This window comes from Pezoporus flaviventris, unplaced genomic scaffold, assembly GCF_033815535.1.
Source record: "Pezoporus flaviventris isolate CSIRO_AGI_PZ_B2104156 unplaced genomic scaffold, CSIRO_AGI_Pfla_v1 ptg000031l, whole genome shotgun sequence".
Lineage (NCBI taxonomy): Eukaryota > Metazoa > Chordata > Aves > Psittaciformes > Psittacidae > Pezoporus > Pezoporus flaviventris.
Genome location: NW_026892579.1, coordinates 60,146,048 through 60,166,231, shown reverse-complemented (window position 1 = coordinate 60,166,231; position 20,184 = coordinate 60,146,048). Strand labels below are relative to the sequence as shown.

General features: G+C 43.3%; 1 protein-coding gene across 3 annotated transcripts; it reads left to right on the top strand.

The window, feature by feature from the left end:
- Positions 1-103: 103 nt before the first annotated feature.
- Positions 104-9,386, top strand: DNAAF10 (dynein axonemal assembly factor 10). Of its 3 annotated transcripts, none has more exons than XM_061461496.1 (8): positions 104-296; positions 1,556-1,656; positions 2,702-2,832; positions 3,307-3,408; positions 5,463-5,578; positions 5,841-5,975; positions 7,408-7,505; positions 8,479-9,386. In XM_061461496.1, the coding sequence occupies exons 1-8, from the start codon at positions 111-113 to the stop codon at positions 8,684-8,686; spliced, it is 1,077 nt and encodes a 358-aa protein (XP_061317480.1). In that variant the 5' UTR covers positions 104-110; the 3' UTR covers positions 8,687-9,386. The 3 variants fall into 3 exon arrangements, with proteins under 3 accessions (XP_061317480.1, XP_061317481.1, XP_061317482.1); XM_061461497.1 differs by lacking the exon at positions 104-296 and adding an exon at positions 1,742-1,961; XM_061461498.1 differs by lacking the exon at positions 104-296 and adding an exon at positions 1,843-1,961 and having other exon boundaries at positions 1,639-1,656.
- The last annotated feature ends 10,798 nt before the right edge of the window (positions 9,387-20,184 follow it).

Below are 20,184 nucleotides of genomic sequence, written 5' to 3'. Positions count from 1 at the left end.
CCTCCACACCGCCTCGCCGGAACAGCGCCACCGCTCACTTCCGCTCGCTGCGCCCGCCCCCTCCGGTGCCGGTAGTGGTGCGCGGTGGGGCCGGTGCGCGGTGTGCGAGGATGTCGTCGGGGCTGGAGCGGCCGCAGGTGGTGGCGCACGTCCAGCACCCGCTCAGCTACACCCTGTTCGACTGCAAGTGGGTGCCCCGCAGCGCCCGCCTCCTGTGCCTGGGCAGCGCCGCGCGCGGCACCGGCGTCATCCAGCTGTACGAGCTGCGGGGAGCCCGCGTGGAGCTGCTGCGGGAGGTGAGCGGAGGGGGGGGGTCCCGTGAGGAGACTGCGGGTGTCTGAAAGGGGCCTGTGGGAAGGTGGGAGCGGGTTCGCGGGTGGTGGGTTTAAACAGGGAGAGGGGAGGTACGGGGGGCACCCGAGGGGAAAATGCTTTACCTTGGGACACTGGCGCGGGTTGCCCAGAGAGGTGGTGGATGCGCCATCCCTGGAGGCGTTCAAGGCCGTGGATGTGGTGCCGGGCAACCTGATCTAGTTGAGGATGTCCCTGCTCGTTGCAGGGGGTGGACTGGATGAGCTTAGAAGGTCCCCTCCAACAAAACCGTTCGATCTTTCTCTGCTTCTGTGATCCTATGATCCATGCTGCAGGGATGAGGCCCGCCAGGCCCTGCCGTGGGGCCACAGCGCCGGCCTGATCTCGGCTGGGATGGGGGACACGGGCGCTTGTACAGAGCTAGCTGGTTAAAAAACTGAAGGATAATCGGTACCGGACCCGGTTTGCCTGTTGAATTTGCTGTTCCTGTCAGTCATGTCGCCCTAGGCTGCCGTGCGTTTGTTGCCTTGTTGCCATGGCTTGCGTTAGAGGGAACGCTGGAGGCTCGGCTCCGGTTGTGTTTGGTGTTGGGGGATTTCATTGTTTGGTTTTGTGGGTTTGTTTGGGGTCTTGGGGGAGGAGGGTGGGGTTTGTTGCTTGGTTGGGATTTTGTTGTTGTTGTTATTGTTTTGGGGTTGTTTTTTTTTTGTTTTTTTAACTACAACTGACCTTTTGGATTTGCTGATTTTCGGGGTAACAGTGCCTCAGGTCCATAGAGACCCGCAGGGCACAAGCAAATAAGCTGTGGGTCTGTAGGGCCGAGGCACTGCGGGTACGTACGCGAAGCTGCTACGGATTAACTGCTTAATTCTGCCGTCCTGGTGTACCAGCGGGGCTCTGGTGTCCCTCTCCCGTCCTGGTGTACCAGCGGGGCTCTGGTGTCCCTCCGCGTTGTATTTGCAACTCAGCAGAGACAGCAGCCTCTAATGAGCATCATTATTGAGCTGAAGTGAGATTTGTTCTGTTTTTCTAAGACCGTTAAGCTGAAGTCTGTTCTTTGTGCAAAGAAATAAACACAAAGTGTTTGCCTTTGATAGCGTTTCCATTGCGTATTACCCCGAATAGCCTGCGTACATGTCACCGAAATCTGTCACCCCTGGACTCGCAAGGAAGTGCTCCTGCAGTCTGCAGTTGTGTTGTTTATTAACATGTGCTGACACAGAATGTATCCTTTCTTTACAAGATTGAAAAGGCTAAACCTATAAAATGTGGAACTTTTGGTGCTACATCTCTGCAGCAGCGATACTTAGCTACAGGAGATTTTGGTGGAAACCTTAACATATGGTAAGCACGGGTATTCACTGGAAGCTTTTTCACTTCATGTTGTACTTGTCTGAACCGATATTTCTGTGTGTGGCTTTTATGTAAGATGCTCTCTGTGCTGTGCGTGATTGAGATCCGGTCATAAGCTTTGCTGGCCGCTGTGTTTGGACCATGCCTGTTCTGTAAATCTGCATGAATTCTGCACAGTGGTTTAATTCAGTCTGTTCCATTGGCATCTTCTGTGTGCAGCGACGAACACCTCTTACAGTTCTGCTCGGTCCTCTTCTGAAAAGAGGCTTTGAATGGATGCATGAATACCAATTAAGGTAACCTATACAACAACCTAACCTGTGTAAGAACCTAAATCTGATGTCTAGATTAAATACAGATTTTTAATTTTGAATCTTCAAATGTTTTTTTCAGGTCCCTGAATTATTTGTAAATTTTATTTGATAATCAATTTGCCACAAATTTAAGTTACGTGGTCAAAAAGGGGGTGTTCTCTATATGGTTGTTTTATTGATAATCATAGTAATAATATCTTTCACTTACAAGGAACTGTTGGTTCTGTTTTGTTGGAATAGCAGCACGGATTAGTCCCTAGCTGAAATTTAGAATAAAATTCTGAAGGATTCTCAAAGGATGGGAATCGGCAAAGAACCGTAAAACCCCCGGTTGGATGCAGCTTGCATTTGAAGAGCAGGAGTTAGAGCTAGGTGGGGATCAGTGAACAAAGTCATTTTATATACTTAGAGAGTACAGCTAATTAGAGTGGTTTGATCTGTGGCATGATTCATTTAAAGCCCAGCATAAAAACTGGTTCTTGCTGTGCTGAATCCCACAGCTGCCTTTACAAACAGGGAAGTCCAGAGCCGAGCAAAACCAGTCTAAAGCCATAGCCAAAGAAGGAATCAGAGACTCATGGTTCGTAATGGTGATACCCATATTTTGGTCCCACTGTTAATCTGAGTTTATATAATTTGTGCTCAATTTCCTCTCATTTTTAAACAAATCCCAAGTGTCAAGGAAAATGCTGTGTTATCTGTTCTTTTTCTTTCTTGCCTAGGAATTTAGAAGCTCCTGAAATACCAGTGTATTCTGTGAAAGGTCATAAGGAAATCATAAACAGTATAGATGGTGTAGGTGGCTTAGGAATTGGGGAAGGTGCACCAGAAATTGTCACTGGCAGTCGAGATGGTGAGTCAGTGAACTCTGAAAGTCTTTTCAGTTGGTCTGAGAACTCTGATGGCAGGGCAGAGTCTGCCATCTGAACTAGTTACAAACCTGTTGCAACTAGTTCCTAGCTCTTCCTATGCTGTCCCATGAATCTTGCTTGGGACAAATTTCCTCTTAATTCTTTCAGAAGCTGCAGATAAGCAAAAGAAACTTGTCACTGAGACAGTAAGAATACAAATGTAGAATAAATGCAAAATGATAGCTAGAGAAAATACATGCTGATCAAACACTTTTGCTTTATTACTTTGTTTGCTGGGTTTGGGTTTTGTTTGGTTGTTTTTTTTGTATCCACTAAACGCAGTCAGGCTTTCTTTATGGAGAGAAATGCTCCTGTGTTTTCAATGATCAGGCTCAAAAGCAAAGGCCTTCCCTGGGAAGATTAACACAATGTGTCAGTGTATGCATAACACAAAATCTGTTCTCCTTCTTTCCCAGGAACTGTGAAGGTGTGGGACCCGAGACAGAAAGATATGCCTGTCGCTAATATGGAACCTGTGCAGGGGGAGAGCAAAAGAGACTGCTGGACTGTAGCATTTGGTAATGTATGAGATTATAGCCATTCCTTCCTGTAATATGACTTGCTTTGATGATTATCAGAGCATTTCAGGATGCTATGGAATAGCTTTTTTTTTTTGTATGGGCACATAAGTAGCACATTTTGCTTTTCAGCATTGTCAGATTTATGTATTTTTTACTTTTTCCCAAAAGGAGCTGATTTTGTGATAGTTGGGTTTTGGATTCTTTCTCCTCCCACCTTTGGTCATAGTTTGTGGTTGGACTTGATGATTTTGAAGGTCTTTTCCAACCCAACTGGTTCTATGGTTTCACTGAGAAGCTGTGCAAGCTTTATTTCTATGCCTAGGAATGTTAAAAACAGTATCTTCAGCTGCATGGTCCTGAAGGAGTGTAAATGTTTTGTTGATGAGAGTGTAAGTGTTTTGGTCAATGAGAAACTTAACATGAGCTGGCAGTGTGCGCTTGCTGTCTAGAAAGCCAACCGTATCCTGGGCTGCATCAAAAGGAGTGTGACCAGCAGGTTGAAGGAGGTGATCCTGCCCCTCTACTCTGCTCTTGTGAGACCTCACCTGGAGTATTGTGTGCAGTTCTGGTGTCCTCAACATAAAAAGGACATGGAACTGTTGGAACAAGTCCAGAGGAGGCCACAAGGATGATCAGGGGACTGGAGCACCTCCAGTATGAAGATAGGCTGAGAAAGTTGGGGCTGATCAGCCTGGAAAAGAGAAGGCTGCGTGGAGACCTCATAGCAGCCTTCCAGTATCTGAAGAGGGCCTATAAGGATGCTGGGGAGGGACTCTTCATTAGGGACTGTAGTGATAGGACAAGGGGTAACGGGTTAAACGTTAAACAGGGGAAGTTTAGATTGGATATAAGGAAGAAGTTCTTTACTGTAAGGGTGGTGAGGCACTGGAATGGGTTGCCCAGGGAGGTTGTGAATGCTCCATCCCTGGTGGTGTTCAAGGCCAGGTTGGACAGAGCCTTGGGTGAGATAGTTTAGTGTGAGGTGTCCCTGCCCATGGCAAGGGGGTTGGAACTGGATGATCTTAAGGTCCTTTCCAACCATAACTATTCTATGATTCTGTGATTCTATGAAATGTTGCAGCACACAAGGAACCAGTCGCTGTTGCACTGTAGTTCCAATTATCAAACATTAAAGCATTAATTTAAGAGAAGATCTATGAAGCTAAGAGCTAATAAAAGACAACAGTGATGCTTTATCTGTGCTCTGCATTTTTCTTCTGGAGAGGGCAAGCTGCTTGTGTTCTACACCAGCTGGTGTTTCTGGGTTAGCTCCATTTTTGTCTCCAGAGTAAGTTTTACGAACTGCTAATAAGCGCATGGATTGTAATTACAGAATTGATAGTAAGGACATGACCTTCCCTGGCAAGAAGGTGCAACTCTAATACTCATGGCTGTTGTTATCTTTGTCTTCTGCTTTGATGAATGGGGAAAAAAGTGCCCTCATATTTTCTTCAATTTATTTCAAGTTGCTGAAGCCTGAGCCAAGGCTGGGTTCATCTTGAACTACATGCTCTGGGCTAACTTCTTTCAGACACTGCTATGTTTCCTTGATCCTGTCAGCTGAGAGTTTTTTGCTTGCAGGCTTCTGTGTTTGTCTTGTGATGCCTTGGTAACACCCAGGGCTTCTCGACAAGTCTGTGTCTGCAGTAATAGCTCGTGCTTGAGAGGCTGGCTAAGGAACTGCTGAACCACTTTATGCTCCAGTGCTGCTGTGCTGTCTGGGGAGCATGGTTGAGAGCAGATAAAGTTTTAAGAGAAGGAATGTATTTAATATAGGTTTACAAGTGCAGAACTTTATGTGGTTTAGGCAGTTTTTGGCAAGTGGAATAAGAGTTTTGTTAATATTTTAAAAGAAACAGACTGCCAGGTTTGAAGCTGTATTTTTCTCTACCCGTCAGGTTTGAAAACCAGACAATTCTTTAAATCTTAGTATCCCAATAGTAATATTTTGCTGACGTAACTCTTAAGTTGAAATTGCAGGTTTAGGAGGTCTGAAATTTACAGATTAAAGAAGGTTCGTGCATGCTGATGAATTCTTTCTCTGTGTCCAGGCAATGCTTACAATCAAGAGGAACGCGTTGTATGTGCTGGATATGACAATGGGGACATTAAATTGTTTGACTTAAAAACCATGTCACTAAGATGGGAGACCAATATTAAGAACGGGGTAAGGAAACTATAAAAGTATATTTCACCCCAGGTCCTATGCAGGTTCAGCAAATTGTAGCCCCCAGATTTTTGGTCTGGACAGCACAGGGTATTTTTCAGTGGATTTGTGTTTTCAGGTGATTGTTATTTCCAAATTGGTGATGTTGTCATTGTAAAAAGAACCAATGGTTAATACATATTTACAATTAGCAAAACTTTTCCCCTTTTTTTTTTAGCAGTGGCTAAATTTCAAGGCTGAATGTATTTTTATATATTTCCAGGTTTGCAGTGTGGAGTTTGACAGAAAAGATGTAAATATGAACAAGCTGGTGGCCACGTCACTTGAGGGAAAATTTCATGTTTTCGATATGAGAACTCAGCATCCAACCAAAGGTTTTGCTTCTGTTTCAGAGAAGGTATGGGGAGACAGGATTTCTTAGTAAGAGACAAGCATTTTGAATATCTGCTGTTGAAGAACTACAGGTCTAAAACTATTGTCTTTGATAATGCCCCTGTAATTGGTACAAACTTTGTGGCAGCATGGTTGATGTGGCCCCTGGTGCAGCAGTGAAAGGGCTTGTGTGCATCAGCTGCCAACACTCACCCAGCTTTCCTCCCTTTTATAACCTGATACTTGGGTGTCTCTGGGTTCTGTTGCAGTTGCACCTCTGTGCACTCAGCTCTGCCCTTAATCTGGGAGTCATGTTTATTAGAGGCCATATTAAATTGTGATGAGCATGCAGATTCAAATCTTAAAATATATCCCCCAAAACATGAGCCCTCTGCAAGCACTTTTCTTCCTGCAGTCACCAGACCTCATATGAGACACAGAAGAAATTTATTTTTCTTCAGAACAAAGCATTGTTGGATTGGGATATTGAGGGTGAGTGAAAAAGTCTATTGGAGAGACTTAGTGGCCTGCAGGCTCTTAAATATGGAGAACTCTTATAACCTTTTTCCTCCATCTGTGACCACTGCATTGATTAGTTTCTTTATAAAACAGGTTGTTTTTTCTTTTCTTTTGTTGAGGTGGGCTTTTTTGTTGTTTTGTTTTCGTGAACACGATCTGATGATAATAAATCTGGAGAAAAGGAACTTTTCTGGTGAAGTTCTTCTCTAGGAATGCCTAAATTAGAAAAAAGCTGAATTTCAACATCTTTATTATTTTCCATACCACCATTCAAAACAGATAAGACGTTGGAAGTACTATCATTAGATGACACAAAAGTATTTACTGAATTAGTGTTTGTGATAATCAAAGTGTGAAAATGGCATTCGTTTCACTCACTGCATTTAAGCTTTTCCTTTTGGATACTTGCAGACAGATATGCAGTAAGTCAGAGTATGCATGTTGGGTTTATTTCCCTAAGTGATTTCTGTTGCTATGTGATCTTGCCGTGCCCTGGCTAAGATGTAAATTGGAATTGTAGATTGTTTGCACTATATTCCCTTCCAGTAATGATTTTAAGAGATGTCAGAGAGTGAAATTAATCTTGTGGTGACTGTGTCCCCTAAGAGCCCTTGGCAATCCTGTAGTTCCACAGCAGTTCCAAAAGATGTGCCTACACAGCCACTTCACTTCTCTCTAACCTTGTTCATGTGGCCAGTCCCAAATAAGCTGAAGTATCAGTGAGTGGTGGCCTTGGTAGGGATGCTGCCTTATCCCTGTGGAAGACCAGGGTGTGTTGGAGGCCTGACTTGGCTTCTCCTGTGTGGGAACTGGCCGCTCCTGTGGCAGCAGGTCGGGAGGCATGTTCATGAGAAGGCCAGGTTCTCTTCATGCAAATGATTGCTGTTTTAATTGCATCTGTAAGTGACTTCCATACAACACTGATTTTTCTTTATTAGGTGCAAAAATCTACCATCTGGCAGGTTCGACACCTACCACAGAACAGAGATATATTTATGACAAGTGGAGGAGCTGGGAGCCTTCATCTCTGGAAATAGTAAGTGATCACTCTCCAGTCTGCAACAGGGGCAATAAGAAACCAGCCATTTAATGTTTTAAGAAAGAATCTCCCTAAAAATGATGAGTTAGGGTCCTGCTTCCAACCTCAGAATATCTCGTTAAAATTATTGCTTACAAATGCAGCAGAAAGGGTAATTTTGGGGCCAGTACTTGATCTGGAAGCTGCATTTTTGGGTGACATGGTTTAGTGCGAAGTGTCCCTGCCCATGGCAGGGGGGTTGGAACTGGATGATCTTGAGGTCCTTTACAACCCTAACTATTCTATGATTCTATAATTAATCCATAAAAGAATGTGACAGCTGCACAGGTGAATTTTATCCTTGTCAGTTTTCTTAATATAATCAAGATCTAATTATATCCTTGGTTAACAAGGTGATAAATGGAAGAAAACTGATTTCTTAAAATTCTTTCATGGTACTGGTTATGCCTGAGAAGAGCATTGAAAGCCTGGACTTTCAGTGATTCTTATGTTTGCATCTTCTTATGCTACATGGCAAAATTATTCAGTCATCCTAAATGCAGTGAAATAGGTGTGCTGTTTCAGAGGGATAGCTGAGATAAAATTCTCTTACCTGTGGCAAAAGTCAAACAGTTTAAAAATGAAGTGCTATAGGAAAGAGCTGTCAGGATTCAATTCAAATGAGGCTTCCTGCCCCATTTTTTCTTTCATGAAATATTTACTAAATATGCAGTGTGGATATAGCTGGGTATGACAAACCTGGTCTAGTGGAAGGTGTTCCTGCCCATGGCAAGGGGGTTGGCAGTGGATGAGCTTTAAGGTCCCTTCCAACGCAAACCTTTCTGTGATTCTACGATTATTCATTATTGTTAAGGCATTTGTTTGCATCGCCTACAGAACAGAGAAAACCTTTCTTTTAAAAGTAACGAGGATAATGACGTGTTTGTATCAGTGAATTCTAAGTGCAAGTTTTTGTTTTCCTTATTGCCAGCGAGTACCCAGCTCAGCGCTCGAAGAAGGATTCTGAAGGAGCCGAGATGGGGGTGGCAGGTTCTGTCAGTCTCTTGCAGAATGTGACTCTGTCAACGCAGCCGATTTCTAGCCTAGACTGGAGCCCTGACAAAAAGGGACTGTGTGTTTGTGGTGCCTTTGACCAAACTCTGAGGGTGCTGATAGTCACAAAGCTTAACAAAGTTTGACAGGAAAACTTGAATTTCCGATGAGAGAGCAGAGTAGTCTGCAGCCTGTAAATATGGGAGGGACAGCCCTCCTCTTCCTAATTTAATTTCTCCCTTACTAAAAACTGGATTAAAGAAATAGAAACCAGATCTTTCTATTGAAAGTTGAGATATATGCAGTGAGAGTTGTCTGACTGATCGTGCCTCAATGACATGAAGTTGCCTGGGCACAAAGCTTTTACCTTCTAGAAATGTGAATTTACCTTTAAAATAAAAGGTACCTTTGTATTAGCTCAACCTGTAATTTCAGAAATCACTTTAAATTGTTTGTGTTCGGTTTAATCATAGTGTAAATCTGTTCAGACTTGTTAAATAGTTTGGCTTTTTTATATATAGTATTGTCCATATGCATTCATGCTATGGAAACTGTTATATACTTCCTCACAGAAAGTCTTTATGTTATTGGCTATATTAATTAGAGGATTTGTTAGATGACTTAGTTTCTATACTATGTGAAAGCATCCTATAATGAATGCTGAAATATTCAGGTTCAATAGAGTAAGCTTTTTATTGGAGATCATATTGAAATTAAACTGTTGAGCAAAATGCACCTTTCTGTTATTTTTAGTTTGGTTTTGTGACAAGTTTTTATATTCCGTTGTTTTTATATCTGTTCACAACTTGGTATTTTGCAAATAAAATTATACGAAGTGTTGTCTTAATATGAACAAAAAGTATGTTATTCAAACTTCGAGAGATTTAGAGAAGGAATGTGCTTGTATAGGTTTACAAGAACAGAACTTAGATAAAACTGAACTTATTTTGCAGCAAGTCTCTAAAACTTACCCCCATTGGGAAAAACCAGCCTATCTTTTTTTAATGAACTCAGTATTTCTTCAAAACCTGATGTCCCTGAGTAGCTTTGTTACCATAGTTTTGCCTGAACTTCACTTTGTAATTCCCTGTTATCTCCAGTGTGTTTCTTTCCTGATTTTTACCAGTGTGTGCTGCTGCCAGTTCTTGTTAGCAGGCATGTCCAGTTACTGTCCTCCATTTGTGGGTGTATGGTGAAGGGTTTCCTAATTTCAGTAAACTCTAATGATTTCACTTGTCACATCTTTGGTATTAGCTTTCTGCTGACTTGTATGTGCATATGCAAGTTTCAGGTAAAAGTATTTCACTTTTCCTAAAACCACGTTGTGATGGGAAAATGTTGGCTTTGTCCAGGTTAACAACAAAAAAAGCCCCTGTGGGGCCATTTGCGAAGATGCTCTGTTTTCTTCAATTTTGGAATGAGGAATTCCTGTCTGACAAGTTCAGGTCAGTTGCATTAATCCTAATCTGGGGACTGCTCCTGGAAACTAGAGGCTGGTTTGCAGAGAGGTGCTAAAACCTTATGTTTTTACTGGTCCTGCCACCAACTGCTGTCCAAGCAAGGTGCAGGAGGAAGAGGAAACAGCCAAAGATGAGGCAGTGTGGAAGCCAGAGGCTACTGAGAGTAGAGAGAACCTGGGCTTAAAGGAGAGGTGAGGAACGACACTGTGGCTGGGACGAGATAGTGAGACATGGCAAACATGCAGACCCGGCACCTTTACCAAAGTTTATCTGCCTCTTCAGTGTGCTGGGGAATGCAGAGTCCTCTACTGCAGCGAGTCCCATGTTAGGGGGTGGGCAGGTCTAAAAGGTCCACATGGATCCAAACTGGACCTTGCTATACTTCTGTGCTACTACAGTGTTACAGTTATTTATAATAAGAAATTACAGCTTCCCAAAATCTAGAAGCACAGCCCCTCCAAATAACAGCTTGTGTCAGAATAATTATATTGGGAGAGCTTAATCCCAAATTTGAAAGGGAAATGAAATGCAAATTTGCCTGTTATTGTCGAGCAGCTCTGTTTCGAAGCGTATGAAGGGACAGAGTTTGGGCTGAGAGTCTTTGGACTTTTTCTGTCATCCAGGATTCCAGCTAAATACAAGTGAGAGAAAATTGTCCTTAGTGACTCCTGGGTATCTGAATTGATTAAACCAGCTAAGGACAAAGAGGGAAGGCACCTGTGGGTAGAAAAGGCTCACAGGCTATTAAACCTTAACCCTTGTGGAATGGAGAAATCATTAATGCCTTGTAGCAGAGCAAGGCCAGCAGGAAAATTGCAATAGACCATAAACTCAATGTGTCTGTGGAAGTCCATGGTTTTAATAGGTCACTGATCCTCAGCTCTAGCCTCCCTTCAAATTTAGCCTTCTATCTCAGGTTTAGCAATGACCAGCAGGGATGAAAGCACAGTAACCAATAGTAATAAACTGGAAGGTGCATGAAACTGTTAAAAAGCTCACTTGCAGTAAAGCAGCCTGTAGGTTTGACCAGTGGGAATCTGTCTCCCTGTGAAGGAGGCGTCTTGCTTGGCAGCTTGGCACAGGGAAGGTGCCCCAGCATGGCCAGAGCCATGGGGATGCCCTGGTGAGGGGGGTTCCCAGTGCTGTGAGCTGGCACCAAAGCTGCTGAGCCCAAGATATCAAGATCCCCGAGCAAGGGCTAATGAGAACTGACCATCTGTCAAGAACGTGCCGTGCTAACCTCTGGCGCAGGTGTACGTGCAAGTTACACTTTGGCTTGGCAAGCAAGTGGCAGGTTGTGTAGCATCTTAGATGTATGTAGGTCTGCAAGTGCTCTTCCAAGGGATCTAGGCTACATATTTGGTGGAAGGCAAAGATTTATGAGATCCAGCTGTCCTCCTTAAGACTTGATGCTTTGCTTTCAAGCGTAATATTTAGTATATGTTTTTTTTGACACAAGTAATCCCATCTGCTTGCGTGCATAGCACAATGCTGAGAGCATATTCTGAACTAATTTTAAATGTTGTCCCTCTCCAGGTGCATCCCGGCAGGAGGGAACAGGGGAACTACTGCTCTGCAATCTTGGCTGCAGCTTTGAAAAGCTGGCAGTGCGCAGTTCAAAGAATCAATTCAAGTGCTTTGAGTCTAAAATCACTGTTCAAAGATGGCCTCCGTTAGCTTTGTGCTGTAAATAAAATATACCCACCAAAAGGTATGCTGGGCACCAGAAATCTGTGGAAATAGGGTTTCTGTCTGAATCAAGCAGAGACTAAGGGCAGAAATACAGGTACCTGTGAGGGAAAACAAAATTCCTGAGTGCAGCACTGAGCTCTTGGTGGTATTTCTATTATGTACTTGGCCTGCAGCAAAAATGTCCATTACACCACCAACTCCAGGGGTAGCCCCTATTGAGCCTGCATGATGGTGATCCAAATTAGAGCAAGGATTAATAAACAACACTTCTTAAAGCTCCATAGACCTCAAGAAGCTGAAATGTGTGTTACATCTGGGTACCTAATGTTGGGATTCACACCATTTGTTGTTTTGAATATCAGGGAATGCATTTGCCTCATGAGTAGCTGGTCTGATGAAAATACGTGATGGTTTGCAAAGCAGGAGTTTGCAAAAAGCAAAGAGAGCCGGAGGGAAGCACAGGTGAAGGGTAGTGCTGCCCTTGTTCAGGGAAGGTGGGTGGCTTTATCTGTGTACCTAGGAAATGAAAGACAGTTCCTGGCTGGAGAGGAAAGCTGTTGCTAGTGCCTGTACTATGCTGCGTCTCCTCAGCAGATTGGATTTCTGCTTCTCCCAGGCTAAACAAGAAACTTAATCAGACCAAAAGCTGCCTATGGCAACCTAGCCTGCTCTATTTATAGTCCTTTCCCCTCTTGCTCAAGACTGACACCTTGCCTCTGCAGGCTGAAGAAGCGTGCTCTAAATAAAATCATAATGCACGGGGCCAAATCCTCTGACGCAGCGCTCTGGAAAACCCCTGCCTTGCCCAGGGCCAGGGAGTGGAATGTGCTACTGAGTTTAGTGGCTCTGCCACAAGTGACCACATTCAGACAGTATATCTGCTTGACAGCTACCGCTTGTTTCCTGTGCAGACCATCCCTGTTTATGGGCATGACTGCAGCCAGAATACAGGTACGTGTGACGCAGTTGTGGTGGTTGCCCAAATCCTCAGCTATTACAGATCAGGTGGGTTTTCTTTCTTTCACATCAATATAGTGAAATATTTGGCTCTCACCATTTGTACGGCTCCTTGGAGATGACAGCCCTCCAAGGTTTCTGTGCAGGTGGTCCGTATTTGGCAGTTGTCAGTGAAAAGGCAGGGACCTATAGGGATAGCAGGGGGCCTATAGGGATGCTGGGGAGGGACTCTTCATTAGGGACTGTAGTGACAGGACAAGGGGTAATGGGTTAAAACTTAAACAGGGGAAGTTTAGATTGGATATAAGGAGGAAATTCTTTCCTGTAAGGGTGGTGAGGCACTGGAATGGGTTGCCCAGGGAGGTTGTGAATGCTCCATCCCTGGCGGTGTTCAAGACCAGGCTGGAGGAGGCCTTGGGTGACATGGTTTAGTGTGAGGTGTCCCTGCCCATGGCAGGGGGGTTGGAACTTGATGATCTTAAGGTTTTTTCCAACCCTAATGGTTCTATGATTCTATGAAGTTTTGCAGGATCCTGCAGCAAAGGGGATCATAACAGAGTATCTTTTCCCTGTAATCCTCTTCAGTGTTACACTCTTTACTAGTTGTTCTGGACCAGCTAGCAACTAGCCCAGTAACTTGCTGGTGGGATTCAGGACTATAGCATGAGCAGGAGGTGTTCCTAATAGGCAGCCTGTGTATGGCAGCCCTGCTTTGGAGACCAGCTCCATTGAACAGTGTGATCATGAGCTATGCCATTTGGTCTCTGAGCCAGAGAACAAGCCTGGTTAGATTAGTATTAAAGCTACAGCCTCCAGGACAGATGTGTCTGCTCCAGTTTTCTCTACTCCCAAGAGATCTCCTTCCCTCCTGACTGTACTCCCCTGCCTCCACAGTGGTAGTAAATCTTTAGTCACCATCTCCAGATCTGCGGATGTGGAGAGAGAGCTGGGCTGCAGAACCATGTGGAGGTACCTCTAAGTTCCCTCCTCTATTGAGCATGGCAGTAAAAACAGCCTGTGCAGAAGGCACAAACTGGGGTTCCCATCCCAGACCAATGGCTTCTCGAGCTCTTGTCAGTGTGCAAGAGGCCACCCAAGGCTGCCAGCCTCTCAGGATACTTCCTGATCAGAACATTATGCCCTGACCTTCTTAAACATGGCAGTGAAGCTGAAAGTTTTTCATCGCTCTGAAAAGCCCATCAGCAACATAAATAATGCAAGCACAGGCAAGCTCTACTGAGCTGCTTGGGATTTGAAGGTTATGAAACATTTAAGATATTCTCTGAAGCCAGAGGACGTGTGGGCTGCAGAAGGCATTAAGGCCCTCAGAACTGCAAAGCAATTGAGCCCTAATGGGACATCTTTGTGTGGCAGTGATTCAGAAACAGTAGCTCAGCCTGATTACCAGATTGCATATAGCAGTTGCCCACTCTTTGACTGATCCAGTCTTGCAGTTGAAACTACTTTCAAGTAAATTACTGGTTAAGTCTACAAGTCCCAGCTGCTTCCAGTTCCTTCTCTTACAAGTGCAGGCTGCTTACATGAAAACCCACCATGGGCAATACTTGTGTTTCATAACATACCGAGGACCTGATTTTTTTGTGTGAACATTTCTGTCAGCATAGAAATGCTGCTTTATCCTCACTTAGCACAGATGTGAGGCGCAAAGCCCTGAGCTGTTCTTATTTGTAGATATGCTGGGAGCACTAAAGGAACTGCACCCTCTTGCCCTCTTCCTTGTGTCATGGAGCATAATGGAAACATGCACCTCTTATACTACAGTTGTAGCTGTTTCTGGCTCTGGCTGGAGCACCTCTCCTATAGAGACAGGCTGAGAGAGCTGGGATTGTACAGCCTGGAGAAGAGAAGGTTCCAGGAGACCTTACAGTAGCCTTCCAATACCTAAAGGGGGCCTACAAGAAACCTGAGAGGGACTTCTTACAAGGACATGTGGAGACAGGACAAGGCTGTCCTGGCTTTAAACTGATAGAGAGGAGATTTAGATTAGATATAAGGAAGAAGTTCATTACTGTGAGGGTGCTGAGGCGCTGGCACAGGTTGCCCAGAGAAGCCGTGGCTGCCCCATCCCTGGCAGTGTTCAAGGCCAGGTTGGACGGTGCTTACAACAACTTGGTCTAGTGGAAGGTGTCCCTGCCTATGGCAGGGGGCTGGAACTGGATGAACTTTAAGGTCCCTTTCAACTCAAACCAGTTTGGGATTATGCTGGGATGTTGCTCCAGCCCATCCTGCATCTGTCTGCCAGAAATACTTCAACACTAGTGATGTCCTCTATATACTGAAGGTTTTCCCTCCTAGTCTCTCAATTTTTTGTCTTTTGCTTATTGATTTCTGAGGCAGAGACAATTTTCTTAGGAATATTTCCAGCTTGGAGCACTGTGAGCCTCAGGTTTCTAGGCAGCACTGCAGCAATAATGAAAAATACCAATAAAAGGTAGGTGCAGCTAATGGAATCTGTTCTGTTCAGCTGCATCCCATGCTAAACCTTTCATTTTCTGAGTCATCAATCTTCCTGCAGAGATGACAGAATCTCTCCTTCATGCTTCTTTCTGGCATAGCTCAACCAGGCAGGACTTTCTGGCCTGTTCACCAGATGTGGAAGATAGACCCTGCTGCCTTACAGAAGTACACACTGGCATGGGCCTGTGGCATCTTCATATCCAGTAGTGTTTTCCCTTTCTGACATTCACATTCCCTTCCTCCCACAGCCTGCTGTTGCAGAGTGTATGAGAAACATAAAAGCAGCCATACTGGGTTAGACCAAAGAGCTTTCCAGCTTCATAGCCTGCCTCTTCAGGGGCTATGTCAAGATAAATAAATGTAAAAAAACCCTTTAAGATGACAACTGCAATTTGGGTCCTAAGTTTAATTTACTCCTAAAGTTGTCCTAGGCTTTCCACTAAAATTAAGTTGGAATATGAAATATATGGTTCTATTGAATTCATGCACAGAAGCTAACAAGTAAGAATGGTGGCATTTAGAAATAAACCTCAGCTTCTAATACAATTTACTTCAACAATCTTAGGGAGAGAGACAGCTATAAAAAATTACAGCTTTCCACACTAATTGGAAGAAATGCAATCTTAGAACAGCATCAGAACAAATACTCTACACATGGTAGATTGCTTTCAATTTATTTCTACAGTTTCCATATATAAATGCATATAACCTAATAGATATATCTACATTCAGCAAATAAAGCTTTGTATGTAAAGTAACCAGATATGGTGGCCAGGACTTCACCACATCCTGTCATTTAATCTAGTTGGCATGAACACAAGCTCTTTTGATCTGTACTAACTATCTTTATCTCAGTGTAGATCTCACCCTCCCTATCTGTTATGTCAAAAAAGCTTTAATCAGAGGGTTTAAGCTAGTCTTATTGAATTATATTATTTTTCCTCCCTAAAACAAAGCTACATCAAACTCAGTTTCCTTCTTTCCATGTACTTTCACATCTGTATTTTGATTAGAAATGTTATATTTTCAAAAGGGCAAAGAGTCTGTGTTTAGTAGGTTTAAAGCCCTCTAATTTAATTTGAGTGCAGAAAAAAAAAGAGATTTCCAGAGCACTTTAACTGAGAGGTGAGTCTAAGTTCACTTGGGCTTACGCTGCCACATACGCTGTCCCCAAATCCAGCAAACTGTATCACAAGATGGAAAATTCTGGAGGTTACTCTTCTTTTCCAGTGTCCTAAGTGTCACTGCTATAGGCTTTTAAGTTCCTGAAGATGTGAGACATTCCTGTGAGTTAGCCTCAAGACTCTATTCCCCTTCTTACCCTATCTAGTGGCACGACACAAACCTGGCAGCCAGATATCTTGGGCTCTCATTCTGGACTCACCATCTGCCTTGTAATAAATCACTGTAAAATGTCTATTCCTGACCTGCCTCCCTGCTCCCTGCATATATCTGGTCTCTGTAGAATACAGGCAGAGGCATAACTTACAATGAATATGCCATTGAGCCACGAAGCTGCCTGTAACTGTCCTTTTGTGAATGTCTGTCTTCTGACATACCAAAGGAAACATCAGATACTCACCCCTCTTCCACTGAGTGGCAAGTGCACGTAGGCAAGCAGGTACTGGCCAACAGATGGATATTCATGCTTCAGCTTACTCCTGCTACACCCTCTTCTGGTAACTTCCTGGTCTGCCCACACAGAGCGAAATTTATTACATTACATTGCAAAGAAACAGGCCTCAATCACAAAATGCCTACCTCAGAAATGCCCCATGCGGCTGAGATCCTTCAGAAAAAAAGTGTACTACATATGTCTCCCAAACTGGTCTGCTCACTCCAACCTGGGATTTTAAAAGGTACTGTCTCACACTCTGCTTTTTAATGATTTTGGCCACAACTTGACTTTAAATATGCCTGGTCAGGAACTGTTGTGAAGTGATCTGCAGCTCAGGTAACACCGGTGCAGACTAACTCACTCCTGAAATAGTTTCAAATGTGATGTTGCACAAGTTTAGACGAATACATTTTTAAATGCAAGCTACAGACAGAGGTAACGCAAAATTCCTCAGTTTAGTTTCATCACAGTGTAGCTGTACTTTGACTGACTTGATCTCATTTAAGTCTGCTTTGGTTTAGCATTTTCAGTATGCTTGCTGAATCTCTAGAGGTTTAAGACACAGACTCACAGGATAAAAGGGCAGGTTCTCTGTGCTTGGATGTACTGGCTTTCCAGTAATTGCCAGAAAGGGCTTATGGTGGACTCCTGATAAAAGTGTCTACTTAGAAAGGCTGAATTATTTAATGAAGTAGCTCTGCTGCTCCCATTAAAGCTCACATTAAAAGGCCAAAAAGAGTAATTAGTGTCAGAAGAAGCCGGACTTGCAGACAAAGCAATTCTACTGCCTCATTTTCTCCCTTAGGATGACTATAGATGCCTATTACAACCACCTTTTGCTTTTGGTCTGATTTTAGCGTCTGTATTTTTATTCTGCCGATGATTTATTAACCCTTCTGTTACAAGTAGGTTCTAGCATCCTTGTTTGATTCATAGCAGATTCACAGCAGAAGAACTTAGGCTATTTGTTTTATCTTCTATGTGAGTATCTTCAAAAGCTTTTTCAGGGGCATTGTTTCTGGGAGTTGGAGTTGCCACAGCTCATCTGTAAGTCAGGCTGTGGTGCTTTGCATGACCCAGGCTGTAGGGCATAGTGATTCCATTGAGGTCCAGACTACAGGATTTGGCCTCCACATCTACTCTACAAAGAATACTGACTCTGCAGGAGTCAATATATAGTATGTACAATGAATAAGATACATAATAACAAAGGAGTAATTACATTAAAGATGCCTGTCACTTCGACTACTTTGGAGAAAATACTCAGGATCGTTTTCTGTTGTTTTGGGAATGACAGAGAAAAATCAATAATCATTCATAGGCCTCTCAAATGAAACAGCTTCCATTAAATGCCAGATGGCAATAGAGCTTTTCTTGGATAGATTTTTTTATAGATATCTGTACATAAAATCATAATACATTTTTAGAGTGGCACCAACACAAAACAATTGAATTACATGAACCGTATCTCAATCAGGTTTTGGCTGGGATAAATGTAAATCCTTAACTCCTCACTCTTTGCTCTTGAAAACCAAACAACCAACACAGCCATTTTAAGCAGAAAAGGAAAGCTTCAAGAAATTCCAAGGCTTACAGCTCTCAGTATAGGAACTCCAGTTAACTGAACAGTATAAATCTGTTCTACTTTGCACCCAGAAGCCTATCTATAACAAACGTAAACCACTAGAAGGAGACAGAGAGCCACATTGTACTATCATGAAATTCTCTAAGTACAACCTGTACTGCATTAATGTTCTACGTGGTTACAATCTTCTACAAACAGTTGGCTGATTCTGAACGTTGATCAACATGTGTCACATTTTCCTTTGATCTTGTAACTGAAACAAAATATTTGGTTTAGGAAATAAGACTGGCAGAAACTTCTACCGAACATTTGGTAAATCAATTAGTCTGTTAATCAACTTCCCTCTCTGTATTTCCCAACCTGTGACATGTGAATACCGAGGTAAGAATGAACTAAACATATGTCAAGTGTTCTGAGGTCCTTAATAAACACTTGGCACACTGAAAGTGCAAAGTGGTGCTTTCTTTAGGAGGGCAGGTCTTGCTATTTCTCTGTTTCCCTTCATTTGTTGCATTTATTTTTTGAAAATACAATCTCTCCTAAATTCCCTTTAACCTACAGTAGTTGTTCTAGTAAAAATGAACAAGAAAAAATCATTAAGACTATGGTTTTTGAAAGTAAGAAATGGTTATGAAAATTCAGAGAAACATTTTATTATTACAATGAAATATTAACAGTAAGCATACCACTCCCTACCCAAGTGGTTCTACTATGCATACGTGCATCCCACAGACAGCTGAAAGACTCTTACAGAATCCCCGTGTTTGCTGCTTTCATAAACACTCTGTTAGAAACAAGTATCTGTATTATTTTTGCAGCCATTTTTGGTTGAAACTGAAACCCTAAATCTCTGCATCTCCTGGAGGAAAAGGAGACGACAAGATGTAAACAAGTAACGACTCCATCTGAAGATCTTTAGATATACTTCCAACCGGGAGTAGGGCGACTCTCATTTGCAGCTCATACTGATTTAATTAGAAGAGACATAGTATAGCACTCAGATGTAAACCAAGTTATTAAAAGGAAGCTCACTTTTGCAACTATTTTGAATTGCACAGGGAGGTACACTCAAGCTACATTAAGACCCCACACTTGTAGTCCTGCTCTCCCTATGAGTATATTCTTCCCCCTTCACCACTCTTGACCTTGTCCTTCCTCAGACTGGACCTGTTTTCCTCTAGAAACCCTGATGCTGAGTAAGCCAGCTCTGCACATTCCCCCCAGGCAACAACCAGCCACAGTCTAATCAGCCGCATGCACTCCTGCATAACCTGTAGCTGAGAACAGGCCCTCTTTAACCACACTGAAAAGTTCCCGTGATCCTATCTCGATCTGCCTTGAAGGAGAGAGGCTGCAGGCTTGATTTACAATGATGTTCAGCTGGAGCTCTGAACAGAAAGGAGGCGAAAGAGGTCTTTGGCTAGTAATACCAATACTTTTGATGTGGATGCTGGCTTCTGTTTTACTCTTTATCAGAATGTAAATCTGTAAAACGTGGATCTTATCTTTGGGAGCCACAGCTGTGTTTGTGCAGGCTTCCACTCGGCAAGCTCCTGCAGTGCAGAACTACTAACCCACTGCATTTTGAACCCAGATTTATTTGCTGAAATCTTGAGAAGAAACAGGGTAGAAATCACAACCAATAATGCTGTTAGAAGCCAACCCTCATTTGAGGACTAGGTGAAGACAGGCAACCTGTCAGAAACCGCTGAGATGCCTCCCTGTAAACAAGGGGTCTCCAGCCTTAAGGGACCACCTCTAAAACCATGTTGCGCCTTCCTTTTCCCAGGAAGTACCTGGAAACATTTGGGAACAGCTGGGGCATGCCGGCTGTTTACCCCCTCCACTTAAACG

Bases quoted from the DNA above. Each gene is read 5' to 3' on its own strand.
- DNAAF10 (XM_061461496.1), top strand. From the start codon at position 111: ATGTCGTCGGGGCTGGAGCGGCCGCAGGTGGTGGCGCACGTCCAGCAC. The intron at 297-1,555 runs GTGAGCGGAGGG...TTTCTTTACAAG, and splicing joins GCGTGGAGCTGCTGCGGGAG to ATTGAAAAGGCTAAACCTAT. The intron at 7,506-8,478 runs GTAAGTGATCAC...CCTTATTGCCAG, and splicing joins AGCCTTCATCTCTGGAAATA to CGAGTACCCAGCTCAGCGCT.